General features: G+C 49.7%; 2 protein-coding genes across 9 annotated transcripts in view; one reads left to right on the top strand and one right to left on the bottom strand.

The window, feature by feature from the left end:
- ASCC2 (activating signal cointegrator 1 complex subunit 2) overlaps positions 1–21,692 on the top strand; it is a 48,944-nt gene extending 27,252 nt beyond the window's left edge. For all 8 annotated transcript variants that reach the window (XM_064367889.1, XM_064367888.1, XM_012464963.2 and 5 more), the window contains 12 exons: positions 3,522–3,596; positions 4,854–4,961; positions 5,205–5,273; positions 5,467–5,541; positions 6,917–7,109; positions 9,249–9,463; positions 10,364–10,483; positions 17,600–17,699; positions 17,785–17,915; positions 19,071–19,170; positions 19,756–19,835; positions 21,096–21,692. In XM_064367889.1, the coding sequence (XP_064223959.1) occupies positions 3,522–3,596; positions 4,854–4,961; positions 5,205–5,273; positions 5,467–5,541; positions 6,917–7,109; positions 9,249–9,463; positions 10,364–10,483; positions 17,600–17,699; positions 17,785–17,915; positions 19,071–19,170; positions 19,756–19,835; positions 21,096–21,267 (1,438 nt within the window). In that variant the 3' untranslated portion in view covers positions 21,268–21,692. The remainder of the gene's footprint in view (positions 1–3,521; positions 3,597–4,853; positions 4,962–5,204; positions 5,274–5,466; positions 5,542–6,916; positions 7,110–9,248; positions 9,464–10,363; positions 10,484–17,599; positions 17,700–17,784; positions 17,916–19,070; positions 19,171–19,755; positions 19,836–21,095) is intronic.
- Positions 1–26,266, bottom strand: part of MTMR3 (myotubularin related protein 3) — a 250,652-nt gene that overhangs the window by 208,273 nt on the left and 16,113 nt on the right. The window contains exons 5-6 of the mRNA XM_064367885.1: positions 16,378–16,495; positions 15,805–15,873 (exon numbers count right to left, since the gene is read on the bottom strand). The gene's annotated coding sequence lies outside the window, so the exon portion shown is untranslated. The remainder of the gene's footprint in view (positions 1–15,804; positions 15,874–16,377; positions 16,496–26,266) is intronic.

Below are 26,266 nucleotides of genomic sequence, written 5' to 3'. Positions count from 1 at the left end.
CCCAGAGAATGTTAGGATAATGTGCTGCCCAGCATTTTCCCTAGAAGAGAGAGGTATGTAGCTGTTCACTTTTTTTAAAAAAGGTATCTTTTCTCATGATAAAAGCAGCAGGTGCTTCTAGGACATTTGGAAAATCCAGAAAAGTAGGAAATTAGAGATCATACTATTCTTAGAATTTTGTACCCTCCTTATTTTTGCTTATCATAGGCATTTTCCCATTTTGTTAAAGTGTTTCCCCAAATGTGGCACAGATTGCTTTTGAAAGGCTTTTTGGAGACAGGGGGAGGAGTAAGTTTTGGAAGAGCTGACTTTTCTACAAGTGACAGCAGAGGCAGGGGAGAGGCTGTACCCATCTCTGGGTGAGGAGGAAGAAAGGGAAACACCTTTGACTAAAGGCAACACTGCCTTTGACCCACAAACAGCCTGGGGCTGACCCATCTTGTTCCAACTGTGCTGGAGGCCAGGAACACCCTGCTGAACAAATGCAGCCACCTCATTTCCACAGAACTCTCTGAAAGTGTTTACTGTTGCCCAGTCAGCTCTGTTGAAATCTCTCTCAAAACAACCTTTTTCCTCCTTCCTCTCCCATTTACTTAAGTATAGCTGAGTATATCTCTTTCTGCCCTTTAACTTTATGAATAAATAATACATTCACATGGTTCAAAACTCAAAAAGTATAAAATACACACTGAAAAGTCTCCCTTTCCACTTCCCCAATTCTATTCTTCACGTACAAATATCATCATTAGGTTTTTTTGTGGAATTTTCCAGAGAGATGCAAATATATATGCATATATGAGTAACTATGCACATTATATATCTCCCTCCTTTTAAAAAAGTTAAGGCTGGCATATTATGGGTATTTACTGCTTGCATTTTACTTAACAGTGGTCCCATATCAGTGCATTAAGTACCCTTTCTCTAATGTCTTTGGTATGGCTGGGTAGAATTCCACTGTATGGAATACCAGATCCCATAGATGGTCCTTTAGATTTTTTCAGTTGTTTGCTATTACAAAAATATACTACAGAGGCCAGGCGCGGTGGCTTACGCCTGTAATCCCAGCACCTTGGGAGGCCTAGGTAGGTGGATCACTTGAGGCCAAGAGTTCAAGAGCAACCTGGCCAACATGGCGAAACCCTGTCTCTACTAAAAATACAGAAATTAGCTGGGTGTGGTGGCACATGCCTGTAATTCCAGCTACTCGGGAGGCTGAGGTGGGAGAATCACTTGAACCTAGGAGGCAGAGGTTGCGGTGAGCAGGAATTGTGCCACTGCCCTCCGGCCTGGATGGCAGAACGAAACTCTGTCTCAAAAAACAAAAATTACAAAGAATAACTTTGCACACACATCATTTTGTACCTTGCAAGTATATCTGAGGAATAATTCCTAGAAGTAGACTAGCAGGGACAGATGGTATGTGCATTTTTAATATTCGTAGATCTTGCCAAATCGCCCTCCATAGGGGTTGTTCCAATTTACTCTCCCATCAGCAACTTATCTTGGCAACAGCTGAACCTGTTTAGGCCAAACTGCCCTCTCTGTCATTTTCTGGACTATGCTGTGGGCCTAGCAGGGCCCACCTTTTTTGGCATAGTTACTCTTTGTTATGTATAGCATTGCAGTAGGATGCCTTGCCAGAAACCAGCCAACTGACAGACACGTGTTTACAGAGGACTTGCTCCAAATTCAGCACTGACCTAGGCACTTAAGCTGTAGTTCCAGCTTTGGGAAGCTTAAGATGTTTGGGGGAAGAATTATACCACAGAAAAGAGACAGCTGCAGTTTCACTTGCCAGGGCAGTGTATTCCAAGTGCAGTGCATCTAGTTCTGGAAAGGAGGAATTCACATGAGTGCGCATGATCAGGAAGTGCACAGGGAGGAGGTGAGCCTGGAATGCTGCATGGAGGAGGAGGAGAATGAGAAAGAAGAGGAGAGCAGTTGCCAGCATTAGCCTGAGAGAAAGCCAGAGGGCTGCAGGAGTGCTGATCTCTGGATGTTGAGTGGCTGTGCAGCTGGGATGGACAGTTTGAATTTGAGTTGGGAAGGGGTGGTGTGAAATTGCCAAGGTGAAAAGCAAGATAGACTATACTGTGACTGGTATGGATGTACCAGAGAGAATAATTATGGTTTGCTGTCATAGGAGGTAGGGAGCTGCTAGCAGTTGTTTATTTTCTTTTTGTTAATATAGTTATATTTATTTGAAAATAATTTCATATAAATTATTTTTAATTTTATAACTTTCTTTTTTTTTTGAGACAGAGTCTCACTCTGTCACCCAGGCTAGGGGTACAGTGGCTTGATTTCAGATCACTGCAACCTCTGCCTCCCAGATTCAAGCAATTCTCCTGCCTCAGCCTCCCGAGTAGCTGGGATTACATGTGCCCGCCCCCACGTCCAGCTAATTTTCATATTTTAGTAGAGACAGGGTTTCACCATGTTAACCACACTGGTCTCAAACTTCTGACCTCAAGTGATCTGCCCACCTTGGCCTCCCAAAGTGCTGGGATTGATTACAGGCAGGAGCCACCATGCACAGCGTTAATTTTATAGAAGTTTTAAGCCAGGTACCTGTAATTTCAACTTGGGAGGCAGAAGGATTGCTTAAGCCCAGGAGTTCAAAACCAGCCTGGGCAATATAACTAGACTTCATCTCAAAAAATTAATTAATTAATTAAAGAAACAGTGTTAACTGTCTTAACCTATAAGCCAGTATAGAAAATATGATACACTTTTTCTTAAATTTTTTAATTATTATTTTTTTATTTTAATATATTTTTCTCATTTCCATTGGGGTTGGAAAAAATCATGAGAACATTTAGCCTATTTTGACCAAATACAAATATTGTGTTTGTATTTTCATGTTAACACAATTTTTTTTTTGAGACAGTCTCACTCTGTTGCCCAGGCTGGAGTACAGTGGTGCGATCTTGGCTCACTGCAACCTCCACCTCCCTGGCTTCAAACAATTCTCACGCCTCAGCCACCCGAGTAGCTGGGATTACAGGCATGCGCCACCATGCCTACTAAAAAATTTTCATGTTTTTAGTTGACACAGGGTTTCACCATGTTGGCCAGGCTGGTCTTGAACTCCTGATCTCAAGTAATCCTCCCACCTCAGCCTCCCAAAGTGCTGGGATTACAGGCATGAGCCACTTTGCCTGGCTAACTGACAGTTTTTGAACAAAAAAATTACAAGCAAGTAATCTTGCATCTGCTTCTCAAACTTCAGTGGGTCCTGAGTGGCCTTCTGATTCCTCTGTTAGTATGAGCCTCTCTGGGCCTTAGTTGCCCATCTGAATGAGGGACATGGCTATAGGTCACTTCCTAGGAGGCTGTTCCTGGGACCAGCCCCAGTGGGTCAGTCTGGGGTTGGCTCAGGGAAGAACCAGGGGGTCCTTGGAGAAAATTGTGGGGAAAAAGAAATGGGTCTTCCCACTCCCTGGAGTTTGCTTTGCTGTTCTTACAAAGTGTGGTATTTATGAACTAATCCAGCATTTTCCGTGTGTGTGCCTCCACAGACTAGCTTCCTTCTACGAAGCAGCAATTCCTGAAATGGAGTCTGCAATTAAGAAGAGGAGGCTTGAAGATAGCAAGTGAGGCGGGGACAAAGTGAAGAATGTTGTTGTGGGAGAGAGGCCTGAGCACGGCCCTGCCTTCCCTAGGCATTAGCATCCCCATCTCTAAGACAAGTGGGAAGAAGCAGGGACTGTGCAGCTTTGGGCTTCTGCATCCCTCCCTAGCCACTTCCTGGCCTCTGCATTTGTTTTTTGTTGTTGTTTGAGACAGGGTCTCACTGTCTCACCCAGACTGGAGTGCAGTGGTGTAGTCACAGCTCACTGCAGCCTTGACCTCCTGACCTCCATCAGTCCTTCCACCTCAGTGTCCGAGTAGCTGGGATTACAGGCACGTGCCACCACACTCGGCTAATTTTTGTATTTTTTGTAGAGATGGGGTTTTGATGTGTTGGCCAGGCTGGTCTCAAACTGCATTTTTAAAAATCTCTTAACATTTAAAAAATAATAATAATATTTAGCAGCATTACCTACCTGAAAAGAAGGAAAAGAAAATACAAACCCCCCCCAAAAAAATAATAATAATAATACATTCTCTGTGAAGAATTGTGTGAGGACCTAACAAGAAAGATTGCAACAACTAGAGTTAGGTGTTACTAAACAGCATGAAGGAGATTTGACCCAAAGTCCTGGTTGTACCAAGGCAATTAAGTCCATTAACCCAGTCCCCTAAAACACCATCATGGCTGGCCCCTGCGTTTAAGCCCTTCCCTCAGCTGTTACTCCACGCTCTTGGTACTCAGCCTGCTGGTTCCTGACCCACTGTTTAAACTGAGAAGCAGCCCTGGAACCAGCTGGCTTCTCTGGGCCTGTGGCTTTTGCCAGCTGCTCTCAGCAGTGAATGGTGAGGCCTTCTCTGCTTCACGAAGGCACCTGCAACTGCTGGGGAGAAGCTCCCTCCATGCCTATTTTTCTTTTCTTTTCCTTTTTTTTTTTTTTGTTTTTTGAGACAGCATCTCACTCTGTCACCCAGGCTGGATGCAGTGGTGCCATCATGGCTCACTGCAGCCTCGACCTCCCAGGCAAATGCAATCCCCCTGCCTTAGCCTCCCCAGTAGCTGGAACTACAGTCCTGCATCACCACACTTGACTCATTTTTTAATTTTTTTAGAGACAGGATTTTACTTAGTTGCTCAGGCTGGTCTCAAACTCCTGGGGCTCAAATGATCCTCCCACCTCAGCCTTCCAAGGTGCTGGGATTACAGGTGTAAACCACTGCACCCGGCCCCTCAGGCCTTTTTGTCTCATAAACCTATGTCTTTTTTCTTTCTGGCCTAGGCTTCTAGGTGATCTGTGGCAGAGGCTCTCCCATTCCAGGAAGAAGCTAATGGAGATTTTCCACATCATCCTGAACCAGATCTGCCTCCTTCCCATCCTAGAAAGCAGGTAAGCCCTCAGGAATTGCCTCCTGGTGGAAGAGTCTCCTCCCCAAGCCCTGCAGGAGCATTTCCATCATTTCATCTTGGCTTCCTCCCCTGCACTGGGGTTGGCTGAACAGAGACGAGAAACTGAGAAAAATGCCTCATTCCTCCATCGGGCCCCAGCCTTGAAGAGGGGCAGGGGGTGTATAAAGCAGCTGCAGCTCATCTTGCATTGCATGAGCTCATCTTCCCTGATGTCCTGTTCTAGCTGTGACAACATTCAGGGCTTCATTGAAGAGTTCCTTCAGATCTTCAGCTCCTTGCTGCAGGAGAAGAGGTGAGTGTGGCTAAGCTGAGCCAGGCCCATGCCTCTCCCACCAGTCACCAAGAGGCCTTACATGATACAGCCCCTGGCATAGGCCCACTATGTTTCTAATAAGGTTGGGCAGCAGACACAGGGAGTGGCCTGCAGCAGCACAGTGTTCCTGTGCCCCCAGCCCGGTCCATCCCATCTGCTCTCTGCCCCACAGGTTCCTCCGGGACTATGATGCACTCTTCCCCGTGGCTGAAGACATCAGCTTGCTGCAGCAGGCCTCGTCAGTCTTGTATCCTTCTACCATATCCCACTGCAACAGGGCCTGGCTTGACTAGGTCAGAGGTGAAACAGGCTGCTGGAACCCAGAGGAGTGGAGAGAGGTTTAGCCCCAGAAGGTACAGGTCGGCCAGCTGTCCAAGGAGAGCAGCCAAGGCCCCAGCCTCGCCTTTGCTAGAGGAGATACTGCTCTGATGCTTGGGGCAGGGGAGATGCAGTCCTGTTTTCCCTGTATATTTTCTGAGTATCTGGGCCTGTGTGACCAAGATGGACTCAGCCTCTCCTCATAACAGGAGGGGAGGTGGACAAGTAAACAGGTAGTTAGATAGAGTGTCACATGGGAAGAATTCAGAGGGCAGGAAACCAGAGGAGGCGCCTCACCCAGCAGAGCTCTGGGTGGGGGTATCAGATGGAAGTGATATCCAAGCAGAAGAACAGCAGAAACATGGGAGAGCACCAAACCAGGAGCTAAGGGCAAGGACAAGAATGTTCCCAGAATAGGCTCCTCGGAGCCACAGACGTCATGTATGGAGTGCAGGGAGCAGTCATTAAGGAGGGGTCTCCCAGGAGGAGGAATTGGGGTGTGGCAGGTAAGGTGAAGGCCAGCAATGTGCACAGCCCTGGGGTGACCATCACTAGGCTCTGTCCTGCAGGGGCTGTGAAGCAGGAGGTGACATGGGCAATTCTATACTTTGGAAAAGCTCTGTCTGGCATAGGGAAGAGAATGGACTGGCCCAGGACCACTGTGAGGCTTGGGCCAGTGGGGAGGCTGTTGCTGGCATCCAAGCATGGATGATGAGGGTTTGGACAAGAAGCAGAGTGAGGGAGACAGAGGTGCTCCCATTCCAGGAAGAAGCTAATGGAGATTTTTCCCCTTAGAAGGAGACTTAGATTTCTGGCTTAACGGAGCCCAGGGTGGTCAACAAGAAGGAAGGACAGGGAGGATCAGCCTATGAATCATTTTGGTGGCTGCAGCAGATTGCTCAGTCCTGCTTCGGGGACACCCCCAGCCTTTGCAGAATGCCCTCAGCAGACTGGACAGGAAGCCCAGTGGCAGTGGCCCTACCATGCCCTCCTTCTGGCAGTCAGTACAAAAGAGGAGCTGCTGGCTCGTCCAAACCTGCACCCCAGGACACTCTGATGGCAGCCCTGGCCCTGTCTTTACTCAGAGCTGCTTTCTACTGAGGGGCAGGTGCTAGGTTATAAAGCCAGAATGGCTATACTCTGACCCATTTTGCCATGCAATGCAGGTGCCCATGATGCCCATTTGGGTATAGCCCAGAAAGCCCCTGGCAGGAATCATGTGGTCACGTGCTGGGGAGGGACTGAGGAATTATGCCGCTTCAGAGCTGGGAACCTAAGACAGACCCCTTAACAAGTCCTCACAGGGATGAGACGCGGACTGCCTACATCCTCCAGGCAGTCGAGAGTGCATGGGAAGGGGTGGACAGACGGAAAGCCACAGATGCTAAAGACCCATCTGTGACTGAGGAGCCTAATGGGGAGCGTAATGGGGTCATGGTGACGGCAGAGGCAGTCAGTCAAGCGTCATCACATCCAGAGAACTCAGAGGAAGAGGAGGTGTGTGTCTGGGTGGTGCTTTTCCCTCTTTGCTTGTCCCTTCTCGGCCCCATCTGAGAGGCTGGGGCAACAGGAAACCTCCTTCGCTTTTATACTCAGGGAAAAAGGTTTCTTTGGGAATAGGCAGCCTCAAGCAACTGGTCAGCTCTGTGCTACCTTTAGAGGGTCCCAAGCCGGGGGCATGCTGGACTGGGTGTGAGGAGAAAGCAAGTTGCTTAAACTATCGAAGCCTCAGCCTCCCCTGTATAAAATGAACAGGTGAAACTCCATGAACGTTTCCACAAGCCTTTCTCGGAGCTCTCCTCTAAACAGATAAAAGTGGGGCTTTTTTGGTTGCTGCTGGGAACAGCGCCAAAGCCCATGGTTTGGCCTTCTTGGAAGCCCCTCCATGGGGCTCCAGGATTCCACTGAACAAATGTGGATACCTCGGATCTGGTGCCTTCCCTTCAGGCTTTTCCAGGACTGGCCAAATCTGTGCCTGTCTTGATTGGCCACCAAGCTCAGGACTCTCCCCTGCATGTTGGAGGAAACATGATAGATGAAGACCACACAGACTCAGGCCTGGCAGCTCAGGGGTGTGACCTAGTTCTGACACTTGGCAGCTGTATGGCCTTACGCATGTCACTCATGTCGAACCTTGGTTCCTCATCTATAAGGTGGGGACAGATGCAATGCCTACCTCTATGAGGTGTTGGGATTCCCAGAGCTATCACATGGAATAGGCTGAGCCTGGGTGGCATTCAGTGCTTCATTAACAAATGCCACCGTCCTTCCTACCAGACCCCAGACCCTGTGATTCCTGCAGGGCCTTGGAGAACAATGGCCTCCTTCACCTTTTCCCACCCTCTTCCCCATTTCTCTTCTTAGCTGAGTCATGGAGATTTGTATCATGATCTGTAAATTTCCTTAAATTAAAAGGCTAACACAATTAAGCCACATTGAGCAATATATAAAATGCATCTCCCTTACTTAAAAAGGAGATTATAATTAAATGGGAGCATCTCCACACAGTCCCGCTCTGGTGGTTGCTGTACACCTCCAATGTCAGTCAAAGTTAGAGTTGAAAAGGACCTTGGATTAATAGGGAGGATTAGTAGAAACCAGGGCAGTTTATGGAGGGCCTGGTCTCTGCCAGGTACTGTGCTTACTGGATTTTGTACATCTTTGAACTATTTGAAACAACCCCATGAGATGAGTGGTATATACCTTTTATTTTTTATTTATTTATTTTTTTTTGGAGACGGAGTCTCACTCTGTCACTCAGACTGGAGTACAGTGGTACAATCTCGGCCTCACTGCAATCTCCACCTCCCGGGTTCAAGAGATTCTCCTGCCTCAGCCTCTCGAGTAGCTGGGATTACAGTCGCCTGCCACCATACCCAGCTAATTTTTATTTTTTTAGTAGAGACAGGGTTTCACCATGTTGGCCAGGCTGGTCTAGAGCTCCTGACCTCAGGTAATCTGTCTGCCTCAGCCTCCCAAAGTGCTGGGATTATAGGCGTGAGCCACTACGCCCGGCCTAATTTAATTTATTTTATTTTTTATTTTTTGAGACAGGGTCTTGCTCTGTCACCCAGGCTGGAGTGCAGTGGCTTGATCAAGCTCACTGCAGCCTCAACTTCCTGGGATCAAGTGATCCTCCTACCTCAGCCTCCTAAGTAGCTGGGCCACAGGTGCATACCACCACACCTGGCTAATTTGTAAAATTTTTTGAACAGATGGGGTCTTACTGTGTTGCTCAGGCTGGTCTCTAACTCCTGAGCCCAAGTAATCCTCTTGCCTTAGCTTCCCAAAGTGCTGGGATTATAGGTATGAGCCACTGCACCCGGCCTTAAAATTTTTTAACTTTTTTATTGCTTATTTTCCTGGATATGTAGTAGGTGTAGATATTTAGAGGTTACATGAAATATTTTGATACAGGCATATAATAATCATAACAATCACGAGCCTCCTTTTTCACAGAGAAGGAAATTGAGGCTCAGAAAGACTTGAGTCACTTGGTGAAGTTCCCACAGGCAGGAGGAGTAGGGCCAGGACTTGAGCCAGATCCCTGATGCCTAGTCCAGTGCTGTTTGGGGTCTGAGGCTCTATCACTGGCCCACTTAGCCTTCCCCTTCTTGGCTCTGGCTCTCGCTACAGTGCATGGGAGCAGCTGCAGCAGTGGGCCTTGCTGTGTGTGGGGTGGAGCTGGACTCACTCATCTCCCAAGTGAAGGACCTGCTACCAGACCTTGGTGAGGGCTTCATCCTGGCCTGCCTGGAGTACTACCACTACGACCCAGAGCAGGTGATCAACAATATCCTGGAGGAGCGGCTGGCCCCCACCCTCACCCAGCTGGACCGCAACCTAGACAGGTGGGAGAGACAGGTGGGAGGAGGCTGCCGGTGCCCAGGCTGCCTCAGGTTGGGACCCCTTCCTTCCCTCATTCATGGCCCAGGACTCAGCTTGTTCTCTCTTCCCCACCATGGTATTTCCTGGCCTTTTAAAGTCCTCTTTGGGGAAACATAAAAACCTTAGGCACCGCAGGAGTTTTTCACTTGCCCCAGGCAGGGCAGAGAGTGTACACATCCCTGCCACACTTTGTGGGAAGAGCCATGGATGTGTCTTCAGGGATGTGACACGGGATTGGTAAGCCCTTCTGAGCCCCCTACATTCCTGACCTGCCCCTGTCGTTACCACCTTCCCAGTAGATTTGCGAGAGAGGATGGCCAGAGCTTCTCCCTTTCATCACACCTACCATTTCTGAGTTTGGCCCACTGCTGCCCTGAAGGCCCCATGGGACAGAACCAGTGCCCAAAAGGGTGTTTCTTCCATGAACAAATGATGTTTACCACATGAATGAGTGAAGTTAGCTTTGTGCCTTTGGACAAGTTCCTTAGCTTTCTTAGCCACATTTTACAGATGAGGGCACTGAGGTACAATGACATGGAGTGATCTGTGACTATTGACCTCATAGGACTATTGTGAGCATTAAATGAGGGATAGCACTTTTAAGAAACAAAAGGAAAACCTGTGTGAATGGTATGCAGGGAATGAGGGGGAGCTTTGTTTGAGGTGTGGCTGTATACCCAGGCAGGGGCCAGATCGGGCAGGGGCTTATCTCCCCCTACGAGGTTTTGAGATTGTGTCCTAGGAGTGGCTGTTGCAAAGGGATTGAAAAATCCGATGGATTTAACACAGCAGGGGGAAGTGGGGTACAGGTGGGCATCAGCTGGCAGGGCCTCCTTAAATTAATCTCTGTGTCCCCTACCCAGAGAAATGAAACCAGACCCGACACCCCTGCTGACATCTCGCCACAACGTCTTCCAGAATGATGAGTTTGATGTGTTTAGCAGGGACTCGGTAGACCTGAGCCGGGTGCACAAGGGCAAGAGGTGAGTGCAGTGGGCCACAGGGTTCCAATACCCCAATTTTGGAAGTGCAGAGAGGACACAAGGGAAACCAAGGGCTCCATCTTGGCAGAACTGGCCATGGAGTTTCAGCACAGGGATCCCTTCACAACCCTGGACCTGTGCACATCCAGTGGGTAGGAGCAGGTTCTCTAATGATCAGGCTTCAGGTTCTGACCTCTGTGCAGGGAGCCTGTTAGTGAATCCCCCTTGTTGGTAGCAAAAGGTTAGAAGGGCCAAAACTATCCCCCTATTCCCTTCTTCTTACATCTTTGAATGTGTTAACCATCAAATCACTGGTGGACAGTGCTTCCCAGAAACCACTCTTTGACCTGATTTTCCCCAGGCTGTGACAAAATGAGAAAATTAAGGACTTTGAGTGAGCTTTTCAGAAGGTGAACATATTCCATTTTAAGGCCTTTCTATTTATTTTTAGTTTATGTCCTTCCTACTGTTTTGGCATTGAAAAGTCCGTTCATGATTTATTCATTTGTTCAACAAATATTTGTCCAATACTTAGAGCATTCTAGGCTCTGAATTAATTAGATGCTGGGGATGTAGTGGTGAGTGAAACAGACACGGCCCCTGCCCACGTGGAGTTTGCATTAATCAACTCATCAAACAAGCAACATTAAATTGTAGATATAACAAATACTACAAGCTGGAGGTGCACAGAATTCTGAGCCTTTGGTAGGGCTTCACCCCAGGCAGGAAAGCTTCTCTAAGAATATGACGTGGGACCAAGAGCTGAAGGGTGAGGAGGGATCAGTTCTGCAAAGGAGGGAAGGAGAAGCTTCCCAAGCAGAGTGAGCAACAGGGGCAGTGGTCCCGAGGCCACAGTGAGCACAGCAAAGGGTCCCATGAACTGACAAGGTCGGCACATTTTATGTTTTGAAAAGATCAGGGCCAGGCATAGCAGCTCATGCCTGTAATCCGAACACTTTAGGAAGCCAAGGCAGGTGGCTCACTTGAGCCCAGAAGTTCAAGACCAGCCTGGACAACATGGCAAAACCCCATATCTACAAAAAATACAAAAATTAGCTGGTGTGCTGGCATACACCTATAGTTCCAGCTACTCTGGAGGCTGAGGTGGGAAGATCCCTTAAGCCCAGGAGGTCAAGGGTGCAGTGAGCTGTGATCATGCCACTGTACTCCAGCCTGGGTGACACAGTGAGACTCTGTCTCAAGAGAAAAAAAAAAGAGATCACTTGGCTTTGGAATGGTGACCCATCGGAGGGACAGAGTCTACTGTGATGGTGAAGAGTGCAACATCTAAAATAAGATGTATTCTAGTCCCCCAAAGTTCTGCATGGAATCCAGAAATCAGGGGACCTCTGGACAAGTACAGGCTGCTCTTTCACCATCATGTGGATGGAACTGTGAGGTTCAGAGAGGGAGGAGACCAGCTAGCCTCATTCTTGTGGTAGAAGCCTCAGTGATGGAAATGCCAGCTGCTTCTTCAGTTAGGGCCTTGTGCTGTTACCCCACCCTAGGGCTGTCCATTGCTAAAAGCTTGGCTGGCTGAGGGCTTGGGGAACCAGCACAGGGCAACTATAAAGCCATCTGGCTGGCTGGACAGGAAGCAACTGCTTAGTCATACACATTGCGACATCCCCAGATCCCAGACTAGAGATGTTATCCTACATCATTGCGACATCCCCAGATCCCAGGCCAAAGATGTTATCCTGGATCACTGGCTGCTATTCCAGGCCAGCATGGCCCTCTGTAGCTCCAGCGGTGGGCAAGGGGCAGACAAGGGGTCCTTCAGGCTGGAGAAGGCTGGCCCCCTGCTCCAATCCAGAGAGCCTGATTGGTGGTAGGTTCCCTACAGAGATTAGGTATCTCTGGACATGGCCTTTCACTTTGATCTGTGGTTTTGCCCAGGACTCATGGTATTATAAGATCTCATCTCACTCCACCCAGGTCATAAGTCACCTACGAGCATTTGCCAAGGGGCTGGTCCCAGTTTTCAGGGTCAGCAGAGTGGCTGGCATTGAGGTAGCCAGGTTTCCAGAGTGCTGTGCCCTTGCTCCTGGGGCCCTCTGGGCTGCCATGTGGAGAAACTCACTGTGCTGGGTAGCCCAGGGGCCACGGATTGCAAAGAGGCAAAGTCTCCATTCATGTGTTCATTATTTATTCATTCAGCAAATATTTATTAAGCGATTTACTAGCACTAGATCCTATGCTAGACACCAGGGAAACACGGTGAGCTGGATGCCCAGGCCTTGCCCTCAAATAGCACAGAGATCATGAGAAAGACTATTAAACAAGTAAGGACAGAGTGGCAGGTGCTGGGGTGGGGTACACAGGAACTTCAGCAGGGACACATGTCTTAATCATGCTTAGAAGACATCTGTCAAGCACACGAGAAATTAGGCAGGACACTGCAGATGGTACTGGAGTTAAAATGTGTGTGTTGTTGAATCAGATAGACTGCACTCAGTGGATTCAGTAGTAAGGAAATCTGTTCCTTTGCATGACAGGGCACTGTAAGGTAGGGCAGTCTAGGCTTGGTTGACCTATCATCTAGGATGTATCTTTCCTGTCTCTTGGGGCCTCACTTGATGGTCAGACTAGTTCCTTGGAGGCTGCAGGGGGGGCTGCAGCTGTTTCTGCTATGGCTTCCAGACATGACAGTGCCAGGAGATAGTCCAGACCAGGTCATCCTGTGTCTCTCCTAGAGACTAGGATACCTTTCCCAGAAGTCTCCAATACCCCTCATATCTCATCAGGAAAACTGAGTTACAGGGTCCAGGCCTGGAGCTCCAGTATGAAGTGGAAAGGTGGAAAGACCTGAAGAAAATGTAGGGTCTGTTTGGAACATGGGTGAGGTGCAGCATGGCTGTGGGGAGACATCGACATACAAGTGCTGCAGGAATATCATAGCCAGTGAAAGAGGCAGTGGGCAAGAGGCAGGGTCCCCTAATGCCTTTGGACCATTCCATAGTGCCCTGGAAGATAACATATATTCTAAAAATGTCTATGCTGGCTGGGTGGGGTGGCTCACGCCTGTAATTCCTGCACTTTGGCAGACCAAGGTGAGTAGATCACCTGAGGTCAGGAGTTCGAAACCAGCCTGGCCAACATGGTGAAACCCTGTCTCTACTAAAAATACAAAAAATTAGCTGGGCGTGGTATTGGGCATCTGTAATCCCAGCTACTCATGAGGCTGAGGCAGGAGAAGTGCTTGAACCCAGGAAGCGGAGGTCATGGTGAGCCAAGATCGCTCCATTGCGCTCCAGCCTGGGCAGCAAGAACAAAACTCTGTACCCCCCTCAAAAAAATAAAAAAAAAATGTCTGTGCCTTTGGTCTGCCTTTTGGGGAGTCACAGAGCACATAAGGCTCTGAAAAGTCCTGTAGTAAAAGAAGCAGGATTCACTTTGTGGAGTCCAGCAAGTGCTGGATCTGCTTCTATACGTCATCTTATTTCTTTCTTGCATCAACCCAGGAAGTGGGTGCCGAGAGAAGGAACTGAGACTTAGTGAGGATAAGGGACTTGCCTGTGATCACACAGCCCAAGAAATAGCAAAGCAGACCTGAGTCAGGAGACCTGTGTCTGGCCCTGGGTCTGCTGTTAGTAGCTGTGTGACCTTAAGAGGGTTGCTCTGTCTCTCTGGATCCCCTGATTCTTCACCTGAAAAAGGAGGGGTCTTTTGTTTCTGCAGGCTCTTTAGAAGTTCAAAGGCAGAAGTCACCCTGCTAAGGACCAGTTTGAATTGGGCCTTGAAGGACAGGCTTCAAGAGATGAGCAAGGGAGAGGTGGCAAGGTTTCAGGGGAGCCTGCAGATTCTCTGGGCTTGCTTCCATCTTGGAGGCCAAGCAAGCTACCTCCTCCAGAGAGTCTCTGCAGCCAGCGTTGCCTGTGTTTCCAGGCCGGACTGAAGTTCTGGCCTCTGATGGATTTTCTCCCGGCTGGCTTTTCTCCTGATTTTTCTTTCTTTCTTTCTTTTTTTAAAAGACGGAGTTTTACCATGTTGGTCAGGCTGGTCTTGAACTCCTGACCTCAGGTGATCCACCCGCCTCGGCCTCCCAGAGTGCTAGGATTACAGGCATGAGCCACCGCGCCCGGCCTCTCCTAAATTTTCTTTTTCCTTCCTGGCTCTACGTGAGGTCATGGGTACAAGGTTGCATCTCCCTGGACAGGCTGCCCAGGTGCCCAGGCTTCGCTGTCCCACCCACAGATAGGGTGGGTGGAGCTTGCCAGGCCTGGCTCTGCCAGGGAGCCACATAATCAGAGGCCACACAGCACAAAAGAACTGCCCCACTGTGCAGAACTAAGGACGGGATGGACCAGAAGCTGAAAGTGTAGCAGAAAGGATGGTGATGCCTCTTGTTTGTCCTCCATCTCCTGGCCCAGTGCAGGTCCTGGGCCTATTAGGCCCTTAGGAAATGTGTCCAATGCATGGGTGTGCTCCTACCACTGGCACCTACCACCTGAACAAGCTTGGGCCCCTTTTACTTCCTCTCTACCTCCCACTTAGCAAAGAAAGCCAGGTACAGGGCCAAGGTCACAGTCACAGGCCCCTTCTCTGGTGGATGTGAAAGATTTCTTTGAACCGAGATTTCTCCTTAGTCTAAATCAAGTGCACCATCCCTCCTGCCATACTCTGAGGCTCCTGGTCCAATCAAGTAGCCCCCTACCATGGAGCCTCCATTACCGCCTCCTATAGATACCCCACCAGACCTCCTGAACCAAGTTCATTCCTTTTCTTCCAAGGCCTCTGTTCAGCACATTTTGTGTTGACTGGTCTGTCACCCCTACTACACTGAGTTCATGAGGGCAGATCTATATTTTCTTCATTTCTGAATCTCTCCCCAACTCAGCCTCATACCCTGCCTGGCACGGAGCGGGTCCTTAATAAAGACTTGAAGGGAGGCAAACCCTAGCCTGCCATGCTGGAGGCTGCAGTCCTGACCTGCCCTGGGCTGCCAGGCAGACAGCCCAACAGACTGAGATGGACTCAGATGCCTGCCCCTCCCTGCACCAAAAGCCAGTTAATAGAAGATTTTTATGGAAGCTGTGTTTGGCTTTGTGTCTCTTCTTTTTATCTTACCCTTGATACATTCCAGAGACCCGATTTCACAGCTAAGCTTGATTTTCTTGCCTGGCGTCTCATATTGATTTTCTCCAGCAGGGCTAGAAGCTACATTCCACAGGCCAGGGTATGTTTCTGACAAGCCAGGTTTTTTCACGGGTTTGCAAAGCCACAGGTTGAGAGCCCTCATTCCTTCTTGTGGCTGTGCTGCAGCTCACTGTGACCCAAACATCTCCCTTCCCACCTCCAGTGCACCTGAGTGTCCTCACCTGTGACATGACAGGAGTTAGTTTTCCAAACTATTATTCTTCCAGTGAAATTTTACATGGGAACTTGAGCTGTGAAAAAGAAGGCCACTGTGGTGAGGTGGGGGTGACAGGAAGAGTACTGGGCCCCCCCCTTTTCTTGTACCCCAAAGGTCCCTAGGGCTCCCTTGAGCTCAGTAAGAAAGCCACGTGTGGCCTTGCTGCTTCTTAAATTTTTGTTTGTTGGCAACAAAGGTCATTTTGGAAAAAACAATAAATAAATAAAAATTTTTAAATGAAAAAAATTTTTGTTTAAGAGATCCAGGCTGGGCACAGTAGCTCACACCTGTAATCCCAGCACTTTGGGAGGCGGAAGTAGAGGATCACTTGAGCCCAGGAGTTCAAGACCAGCCTGGGCAATATGGTGAGACCCTGTCTCTACAAAAAATTTAAATTTAGGCAGGGCACAGTGGCTCATGCCTGTAATTCTACCATTTTGGGAGGTTGAGGCAGGCGGATCACTTGAGGCCAGGAGTTCCAGACCAGCCTAGCTAACATGGCAGATAACCCATCTCTATAAAAAAATACAAAAATTACCTGGGTATGGTGGCATGCATCTGTACTCCCAGCTATTGAGGAGGCTGAGGCACGAAAATTGCTTGAGCTCAGGAGGCGGAGGTTGCAGTGAGCCCAGATCATACCACTGCATTCTAGCCTGTAGCAAAAAAAAAAAATTTAGACAACTTCAGGTGCTTCCAAGCAGTAACCATCATCATTTGGTGTGGGGCTTACTAGCCTTCTCTCTGCCTTGTCATGCATAGATGTGTGGTCATAGAAGAGTTAGTCTGGTTTGCTTTTTTTCCTTGGGAATAAGAGAATTCTTTCCACATCAGCACAAATAGATCACTGTCTTGACAGCTACCACACAGCGATCTGTAATACAGATGTGGCACAGTTCATTTGGCTCTTTCACTCATGATGGACATTAGTTGCTTTCCATTTTTCACTGTTGCAAACAATGCTGAAAAGAAAATCTTTAATCAGACCTCTGTACACACAGCCAGCATCTCTTTAGGGTAGATGCCTTGACAGGAAATATCCTGATCAAAAGGTAAGCACATTTTACTTTTTTTGAGACAGAGTCTCTCTCTGTCGTCCAGGCTGGAGTGCAGTAGCATGATCTCTGCTCACTGCAACCTCTGCCTCCCGGGTTCAAGCAGTTCTCTGCCTCAGCCTCCTGAGTAGCTGGGATTACAGGTGCCTGCCACCACACCTAGCCCCAGTTTACCTTTTAACAGTGGCTCTTGGCCAGGTGTGGTGGCTCATGCCTGTAATCTCAACACTTTGGGAAGCCAAGGTGGACAGATCACTTGAGATCAGGAGTTTGAGGCCAGCCTGGCCAACATGGTGAAACCCTGTCTCTACTAAAAATACAAAAATTTGCCAGGCATGATGGTGCGTGCCTGTAGTCCCAGCTACTCGGGAGGCTGAGGCAGGAGAATCGCTTGAACCTGGGAGGTGGAGGTTGAAGTGAGCCAAGATCAGGCCACTGTACTCCAGCCTGGGCGACAGCAAGACTTCATCTAAAAATAACAGTGGCTCTTGGGATGCTCTCTAAAAGTGGCTGGAGCCATCCTCATGGGCATCAGCAGCAGTGAGAGTTTCACCCTCCCACGCCCTCACCAATGCTTGATTTCATTTGTCTCTGTGCCATTCTGAGGGGTGGAGCAGTGAGCCTGTGGTCTCTGGACCCTCCATACCCTGCAGTAGTTCCAAGCCTGATGGTTTTCCTTTCTCTTTCTCTGCTGTTCCCTCTCAGCACCAGGAAAGAGGAGAACACACGGAGTTTGCTGAATGACAAGCGCACAGTGGCAGCGCAGCGGCAGCGCTATGAGCAGTACAGCGTGGTGGTGGAGGAGGTAGGCCACCAAGCTGGGCCTCTGCTGGGCTGGGGAGACCAGGACAGCCCCTGAGTTCCTCTAACCCATGCTTCTGCCATTGCAGGTGCTACTGCAGCCAGGCGAGAGCCTGCCCTACCACAATGTTTACTATGAGGATGAGTACGATGACACATACGATGGCAACCAGGTGGGCGCCAACGATGCAGACTCAGACGATGAGCTCATCAGCCGCAGGTGAGGCCATAGGGCAGGTGGCATTCCAGAGCAGAGCAGCTTTTAGGCCTGTGGGGCTCCCTCACCCTCTTGTTTACATAGGTGAGCAAGTCAGTGGCAGAATGAGGGCCCAAACCCAGTCCTCTTGACTCCTAATCCAGTGCTCCTCCACCCCAGCCCACCTTGAATGGGACAGCATTTATTCAGTGTCATACAGTAGCTTTGCATTTTTCTTTTTCTCTTTTTTTTGAGATGGAGTCTCACTCTGTCGCCCAGGCTGGACTGCAGTGGCGCGATCTCGGCTCACTGCAATGTCTGCCTCCCAGGTTCAAGCGATTCTGCTGCCTCAGCCTCCTGAGTAGCTGGGACTATAGGTACATTCTACCACACCCAGCTACTTTTTTATTTTGAGTAGAGACAAGGTTTCATTATTTTGGTCAGGCTGGTCTTGAACCCCTGACCTCAGGTGATCCACCCACCTCAACCTCCCAAAGTGCTGTGATTACAGGCGTGAGCCACCGCCCCCGGCCTTTTTCTCTTTTTTGAGACAGGTTTTCACTCTGTCACCCAGGCTGGAGTGTAATCATGGCTCACTGCAGCCTTGACCTCCTGGACTACAAGTGATCCTCCCACCTCAGCCTCCTGAGTAGCTGGGACTACAGGTGTGGTGTGTACCACCACACCCGGCTAACTTATTTTTTGCAGAGGTGGGAGTCACTGTGTTGCCCAGACCAGTCTCAACCTTCTGGGCTCAAGTGATCCCTCCACCTCAAATTCCCCAAGTGTTGGTATTACAGGTGTGAGCCACTGTGCTCAGTCCATTTTTCTTTTTTTTTTCACTATCTCCAGTAATGGCTATAAGCAACATTTTTCTTAATTGAAGAAAACATTTCCAGGTGGAATTGTGTAATGATTCTCCAATACAAGTCAAAGCAGAACTGTCCTGACTAAAGAGAGGCCTGAAGACCCTCATGGCCCCATCTCAGCCTCCCCCTCAACCCCCATCTCAAATTCTGTTAACCTCACAGAATCCAGGAGCTGGAGCAAAGCTGGCTTGAAACCCCTTTGGTTTTTCCCAGCCTCATGAGCCCTCCTCATGGCCCCCTCACCCAGCCAGGTTCCCTCCCCTAGCGGCTCTAGCTGTTCTTTGATTTCACTTTCTCTCCACACCTTCAGGCCATTCACCATCCCTCAGGTGCTGAGAACCAAAGTGCCTAGAGAAGGGCAGGAGGAGGACAACGACGAGGAAGAGGAGGCTGACGAGGAGGCTCCCAAGGTACCTCCCTGGCAGGTGGCAGATGAAGCGGGGAGTGCGGTTCTGAAGGGTGAATTAGAAGTGCCCCTCACCCCTCCCTGCATCTGGCCCTGAGGCAGCCCCAGAATCACTGGCAGGGACAGGAGGAGTCCCTTTGAGCCCAGGATATCTGCTTGGAGAGCTGCTGGCTTAGAACTCACTTCTGCTGCCCACTAGTGAGGGCCCAGGGGACAGATTAAAGGCAGGGCCTCTGAGCTGCCAGGTCTTCATTATTAGGCCCAGGAGCCAGGGGTCGGGAGAAGGGCAGTTACCGGCACTGTGCCCAGGATGGCAATCCTTAAAATCAGAGAGGAGTTAGAGAGCCCAAGGGCCCTGGGAAGTCACCTGGAACCAGTAGCTTAGAAAATTCTACTTTCTATTAGCTAAACTTTTTATTTGAATGAAGTCTTAACTAGAACCTCAACATACAGAACAGATAAAAGCAGTACTGCTCATGTGATAGGGGCAGCAGCCTGGGATCCCTCATGCCCCACACCAGGGTGACAAATACAGGTGTTTTCAGGGCCAGGTTCTGACTCCAGATTTGGTCTCCTCTCCCTTCCACAGCCTGACCATTTCGTGCAGGACCCTGCGGTGCTGAGAGAGAAGGCAGAAGCCAGGCGCATGGCCTTTCTCGCCAAGAAAGGGTGAGCATTCAAGGGGCTGCTTCTGCGGGGACCCTTCCCATCATCTAGGGAAGGCAAGGCCAGCCATCCAGGAAACCCACACATACACCCTAAGTGCTCCATCTGTATTAATTTAGTTCCCACGACAACCATGGGAAGTAGCTACCATTATCACTATCCTCATTTGACAGATGAAAAAACTCAGGCCCAGAGACATTAAGTAATCAGCCAAATGTCACACAGCTAGTAGGTGATGGAGCAAAGATGGGGTCAAGATAGCTCAGCTCCAGGGTCCCCACTCGTAACCATGACTTGATGAATACAGGAGGGGATTTATCACCCAACGCGTCTGGGGGTAGCTGATACCAGGCAGAGTGTAAATGTGAGAGAGCTCAGACAGACACACATCCTTTCTGGCTGATAGAGGTATGGAAGTGACGGGGCACTTGAGCTGGGTCCCTAAGGGTAAAAAGGGCACAGAGGAGTTTGTCATATGAGGGCAGAAAGGTAAGAAAGCAGACATGATCAGAAGAGGGATCTTTGAGGGGAGCTGAGATCAGTAGCCAGAGACTCTTCATCCAGGCCCCACATCTTCCCAGCGAGGAAACATCCAGAAAGTCCAAGGATCCGCCTCCACCTAAGGGCAAGCCAGGAGAAGCCCACTCCCCCATCCCAGCCCTAGGCTTCATGCCGTACTGTCTACTGGATGCAGAAGGCAGGGAAGGCATTTGGGTTTCATTCTGAAGGCAGTGGGGAGAAGGTTGTTGGGAGCAGAGCAACCCTGACTTCTCATCCATCCCAGCCCCCTGAGTGCAGAGCTCTGGCAAATCCCAGGGGTTGAGATGGTCTGAAAGGGCCCTAGGTTACATCTGTGAGTGCACTTGGTCCTTGGAGGTCACCAGGCAAGGCTCTAGGGTAGAAAACAGGAGTAATATCTCAGCTGCAGTATGTGGCCCCAGATGGAGAAAGGAGGAGACCCGACCAAAGCCCTTCCCATTTTCCGTGGGCTGCATCAGCCCTCCAGCTTTTCCTCCGCTACACGGAGTGATGGGCGCACCTGGAAGCAAGGCCCAGAGAAGAGAAAACACTAGGCTTGGGGCTGGCCAGAGCCCCATAGCCCTGCCAGGCTCCATTTCTCCTTCCATCTGAAGTTGGGACATGGGTGACCTGGCCCAGTCTGTGTGTCCTCTCCCAGTGAACACCAAGGCAGGCTGTGGGCTTTCCCCGCCAGAGCCTCTTCTGCCTGACAGGTTCTTGTGGGGTGGGTTGTTCCTCCCTCAGGTACCGGCATGACAGCTCAACAGCAGTGGCCGGCAGCCCCCGGGGCCATGGGCAGAGCCGTGAGACAACCCAGGAACGCAGGAAGAAGGAAGCCAACAAGGCGACAAGAGCCAACCACAACCGGAGAACCATGGCCGACCGCAAGAGGAGCAAAGGAATGATCCCATCTTGAGGGCTGGTGTAGGGCCAGCGGGGAGGCAGCGGCGCCAGACTCTCCAGGCCGCGCTCCCATCACCTGGGGCCTCCTTACCAGGTGGCCCCCTGCCAGATCAACTCGACCCCTCAACAGCCTCAGCTTTGCAGCCCCTGAGAAGGCCGCCTCTCATCTACCAGCCAGCCACGAGCGCCTTCCTACAGAACACACAGTGCCTTATCCCACAGCGGAAGAATCCATGGGGCCGGCAAGCAGGCGCCTTCCCCCAGCTGTGCTGGCGGGAAACGGATGGGGATGGAGCCCCAAGGCAAGCACCCCAAACCTCGGGCAACAAGATACTACTTCCCCTTTACCCTGGACAGCAGGAAACCTGTATATTCAAAAACAGAAAAAGGCTTGCTAATAAAACATTTGACCCTTTCAAATGAAGATATACCCATGAACCACAATCCCTGTGTCTCATTCTTGAGGGACAGCTGCCAGCTGGAGGGCAGGATGGTCACTGTGCTCTGTCAGCCTTTCCTGCTTGTGGCTCCCATAAACCCCCTAATGCTGCCCTGCCTTGCTGTGTGGCCCTGAGAATATCACCCCCTTCTCTGAGCCTCCAGTCCTTGCTTATGGTATGAAGGGCTCATTAGGGTGAGCCCCTGGGGTCCTTTCCATTTTCTCATTCAGTTCTAACAGCTCCACTGTAGGAGGTAGGTACCATTTGCAGCCCTGTAGTATGTACTAAATGAGGAAAGTGAGGCACCGAGGGCTGAAGGCGCCTGCCCAGGCCACAGCTAGGAAGTGACAGAATGGGATTGCACACTTAGTCTGAACCCTGGCCTTTATAGGGCTCTAGACCCCCATACATGGTATCACCTCCCATCTCACAACAGGCCCAAGGACACTGAGCCAGTGGCAGAGGCAGTACGCAAACTCAGCACCTCGTGGCTGTATCTATACTAATAAATCCTCCCAAATCGAGAGTTCAGACAGAAACCTTAAGAAGTAAGGGCTGGGCGCAGTGGCTCACGCCTGTAATCCCAGCACTTTGGGAGGCCAAGGCGGGTGGATCACTTGGGGTCAGGAGTTCGAGATCTACCTGGCCAACATGGTGAAACCCTCTCTTTTTAAAAATAAATAAATTAATTAATTAAATAAAAGAAACAAGAATGTCACTGCCAAACCCTGTCAAAGTGAGTAGGGGCCTGGCTCCTCAAAGTCCCTCCCAGGCATGGCCCTCCAGCTCCTAGTGTAGCAGCAGCTGCCAGGCCCCTCCATTCCCAGGCCACCCCATGTGGTGTCAGTCAATGGCAAGTCAACAGTGGGGCACTGACTAGGCTAACCGAGCCCAGCCTAGCCTGGAGTCTTGTCCTATCAGCAGAAGCCAGGGTCCATGCCTAGCTGGACCTTGACAAATCACCCTGGATGCTGGTGCAATTTATTTGCACGTGCTTAGGATGAGAGTTTAAGGCAGAGGCAGACAGGCACTTGACCGATTGGTTTTGTTAGGTCAGCCTGCACAAGTGAAAATCAATAGCAATCCCTCTGCCTTGCCAGCTCTCTTGGTGCATTTGAGATGCAGAACAGATACGGGGGTGGTGTCCTCCTGTCGAGCTGCTGAAATTAGCTAAGATCAGGCCCAGGATCAGCCATCCTGACAGGCAGCAGGAAGGCTGTTTCTTCCTGGAGGCATTTGCCAGGGACCTCCCTGAACTCCTCAGGCCCAGTGCTTGTCCCTGGAGCAAAGTAAGGTGGGTTAGAGGTTCCTAGGATTTACTAGCCTTGCCCATTCCTGTTCACAGAGCCCCTCGCACCTTCACTTAGTCATCCATACCTCCCACCCACCTGGACTGGAGTTCAGGCCTCACATGAAAATCCTGGTTTAAAGGATCTGAAAAGACGGAGGCAGTTTTTCAAATTTTTCAGAATGTAATGCCAGGTGAAAATTCATCTCCCTTGAGTAACTAACTACTGTTTTTCTGGTTTCAGATCTTGAAAGCACTCTTTCAGGGGTGCTTTGAAAACAGCTCAGGGGCCATCCAGAATGGTGTTCCTAGGCCTACTGCCTCACCTCTCAGGGCCTCAGTTTTCCCATCTATACAGTGATCCTGCTGGACTGGATGAAATCTTTCCACTTGGTGCCAATTAAATCCTCTGAGGAGACCCTAAGGTTTAATTAACATTGGCAGCCACTCCAGCCTGTGAAACATAGGAAGGCCCAATCCCTACAGAAAATAAAAAATAAGGTGGATGTGGTGGTACACACCTGTAGTCCCAGCTACTTGGGAGGCCAAGGCAGGAGGATCACTTGAGCCCAGGAGTTGGAGGGTGCTCCTGGGAGTTGGATGCTGCAGTGAGCTATAATCATGCCACTGCACTCCAGCCTGGGCAATGAGTGAGACCTTGTCTCTTTTTTTTTTTTAGACAGGGTCTCGCTCTGTTGCCCAGGCTGGAGTGCAGTGGCACAATCTCGGCTCACTGCAACCTCTGCGTCCCGGGTTCAAGTGATTCTCCTGCCTCAGCCACGAAGTAACTGAGATTACAGGCTCACGCCACTATGCCCAGCTAATATTTGTATTTTTAGTAGATAGGGTTTCACTGTTGGCCAGGCTGGTCTCAAACTCCTGATCTCAGGTGATCCATCTGCCTCAGCCACCCAAAGTGCTGGGATTACAGGTGTGAGCCACGGCGCCCAGTCAGAGACCTTGTCTCTTAAGAAAAAAAAAAAAAAATTGGCAGCTGCAGAAGTGTTAGAATCAAAGTAGAGTTAGAAGTGCCTGCTGGGTTACTGCATCCCACCACCCCTGCTGCTGCTTTGCCTTCTCTAGGCCCTGGCAAAGAACACGATTATCACTGACATTTGCTGGCAAGCTTTGAAGACCTTGTGTCTCCAAGAGGACTTAAGACTCAACTGTCTTTGTTCCTAGTCTGTGGGTGGCAATGTCATGGGCATGTGTGTTTGAACAGTGCTTCTGTGCCTCTGTGAGGTGGTAGGGCAGAGCCTGTCCTTGTTTACTAAAAGGGACCTGAGAGCCCCCACAGGGGTGGGAGGACAGGTTAGGCTTAAAAGAGCCAAGTGCAGTACGGAAGAGGAAAGAATTGGTGAGAACTTGCATAGCCCTGCCATGCCAGGAGCTTGGGTAAAATCAACAGGGAGGGAAACAACAAATAAAAGTCAACAGCCAAGAAATGTAGGAGGGTAAATTGTAAAGAAGAAAAAAAGCAAACAAAAGAAAAATGCAGTGGCTGGGCACGGTGGCTCACGCTTTAATCCCAGCACCTTGAGAGGCCAAGGTGGGCGGATCAGGAGGTCAGGAGTTTGAGACCAGCCTGGCAAACAGGGTAAAACCCCATCTCTACTAAAAATACAAAAATTAGCCAGGCATAGTGGCGGGTGCCTGTAATCCCCACTACTTGGGAGGCTGAGACAGGAGAATTGCTTGAACCTCAGAGGCAGAGGTTGTAGTGAGTGGAGATCACCCCACTGCACTCTAGCCTGGGTGACAAAGCCAGACTCCATCTCAAAAATAATAAAAGAAAAATACAAGGGAGTGTTGTGTAGCCCTTTAAAATGATATCAACAGAGACGGTAGTGACATGCGAAACTAAATTTTCAAGAATTTTTTTAAAAAAGTTTAAAGTAGAATACATGATTGTGTGATGCACCATGATTGCAAAAAATATTTTTTCTTTCATACCAAGCAATTCTAGAAGGGAATGTGTGTAAATGAAAATAATAGGGGCTGGCTGCAGTGGCTCACGCCTATAATCTCAGCACTTTGGGAGGGCAGGGAGGGTGGTTCACCTGAGGTCAAGAGTTCGAGACCAGCCTGGTCAACACAGTGAAACCCCATGTCTACTAAAAACACAAAAATTAGCTGGGCATGGTGGCGCGTGCCTGTAATCACAGCTACTTGGGAGGCCAAGGCAAGAGAATCAGTTGAACTCAGGAGGCAAGGGTTGCAGTGAGTCGAGATAGTGCCACTGCACTCCACACTCCAGCCTTGGCAACAGTAAAACTCCATCTCAAAAAAAAAAAAGAGGCTGGAGCAGTGGCTCGCACCTGTAATCCCAGCACTTTCAGAGGCCGCGGCCAGCAGATCACGAGATCAAGAGATTGAGACCATCCTGGCCAATATGGTGAAACCCTGTCTCTACTAAAAAATACAAAAATTAGCTGGGTGTGGTGGCACATGCCTGTAGTCCCAGCTACTCAGGAGGCTGTGTTAGGAGAATCACTTGAGCCCGGGAGGCGGAGGGTGCAGTGAGCTGAGGTCGTGCCACTGTACTCCAGTGACAGAGCGAGACTCCATCTCAAAAAAATAAAAATAAAAGCAGGTTGGGGCATGGTGGCTCACACCTATAATCCCAGCACTTTGGGAGGCCAGAGTGGGCAGATTGCTTGAGTCCAGGAGTTCAAGACCAGCCTGGGCAACATAGTGAGACCCCCATTTCTACAAGAATAAAACAAAAAATAAGCTGGGCATAGTGGCACATGTCTGTAGTCCCAGCTACTTGGGTGGCCAAGGCTGGGGGAATGCTTGAGCCTAGGAGTTTGAGACCAATGTGGGCAACAGAGTAAGACCCCATTCCTACAACAAAGGTTTTTTAAAAATTAACTAGGGGGCTAGGCGTGGTGGCTCACACCTTTAATCCCAGCACTTTGGGAAGCCGAGACAGGCATATCATGAGGTCAGGAGTTTGAGACCAGCCTGGCCAACACAGTGAAACCCTGTCTCTACTAAAAATACAAAAATTAGCCAGGCATAGTGGCGAACACCTGTAATCCCAGCTACTCAGGAGGCTGAGGCAGGAGAATCACTTGAACCCAGGAGGCAGAGGTTGTAGTGAGCCGAGACTGTGCCACTGCACTCCAGCCTGGCTTACAGAGCGCGATATCATCTCAAAAAAATTATTAAAATTAATTTAAAAAATAAAAATTAGCCAGGCATGGTAGTGGTCAGCTATAGTCCCAGTCCCAACTACTCATGAGGCTGAGGCTAAGCCTGGGAATTCAAGGATGCAGTGA

Source organism: Aotus nancymaae, unplaced genomic scaffold, assembly GCF_030222135.1.
Source record: "Aotus nancymaae isolate 86718 unplaced genomic scaffold, 86718_ANA_hifiasm-v0.15.2.pri h1tg000076l, whole genome shotgun sequence".
Taxonomy (NCBI): Eukaryota; Metazoa; Chordata; class Mammalia; order Primates; family Aotidae; genus Aotus; species Aotus nancymaae.
The sequence above is the reverse complement of the archived record's forward strand: the minus strand, read 5'-3'. Positions and strand labels throughout refer to the sequence as shown.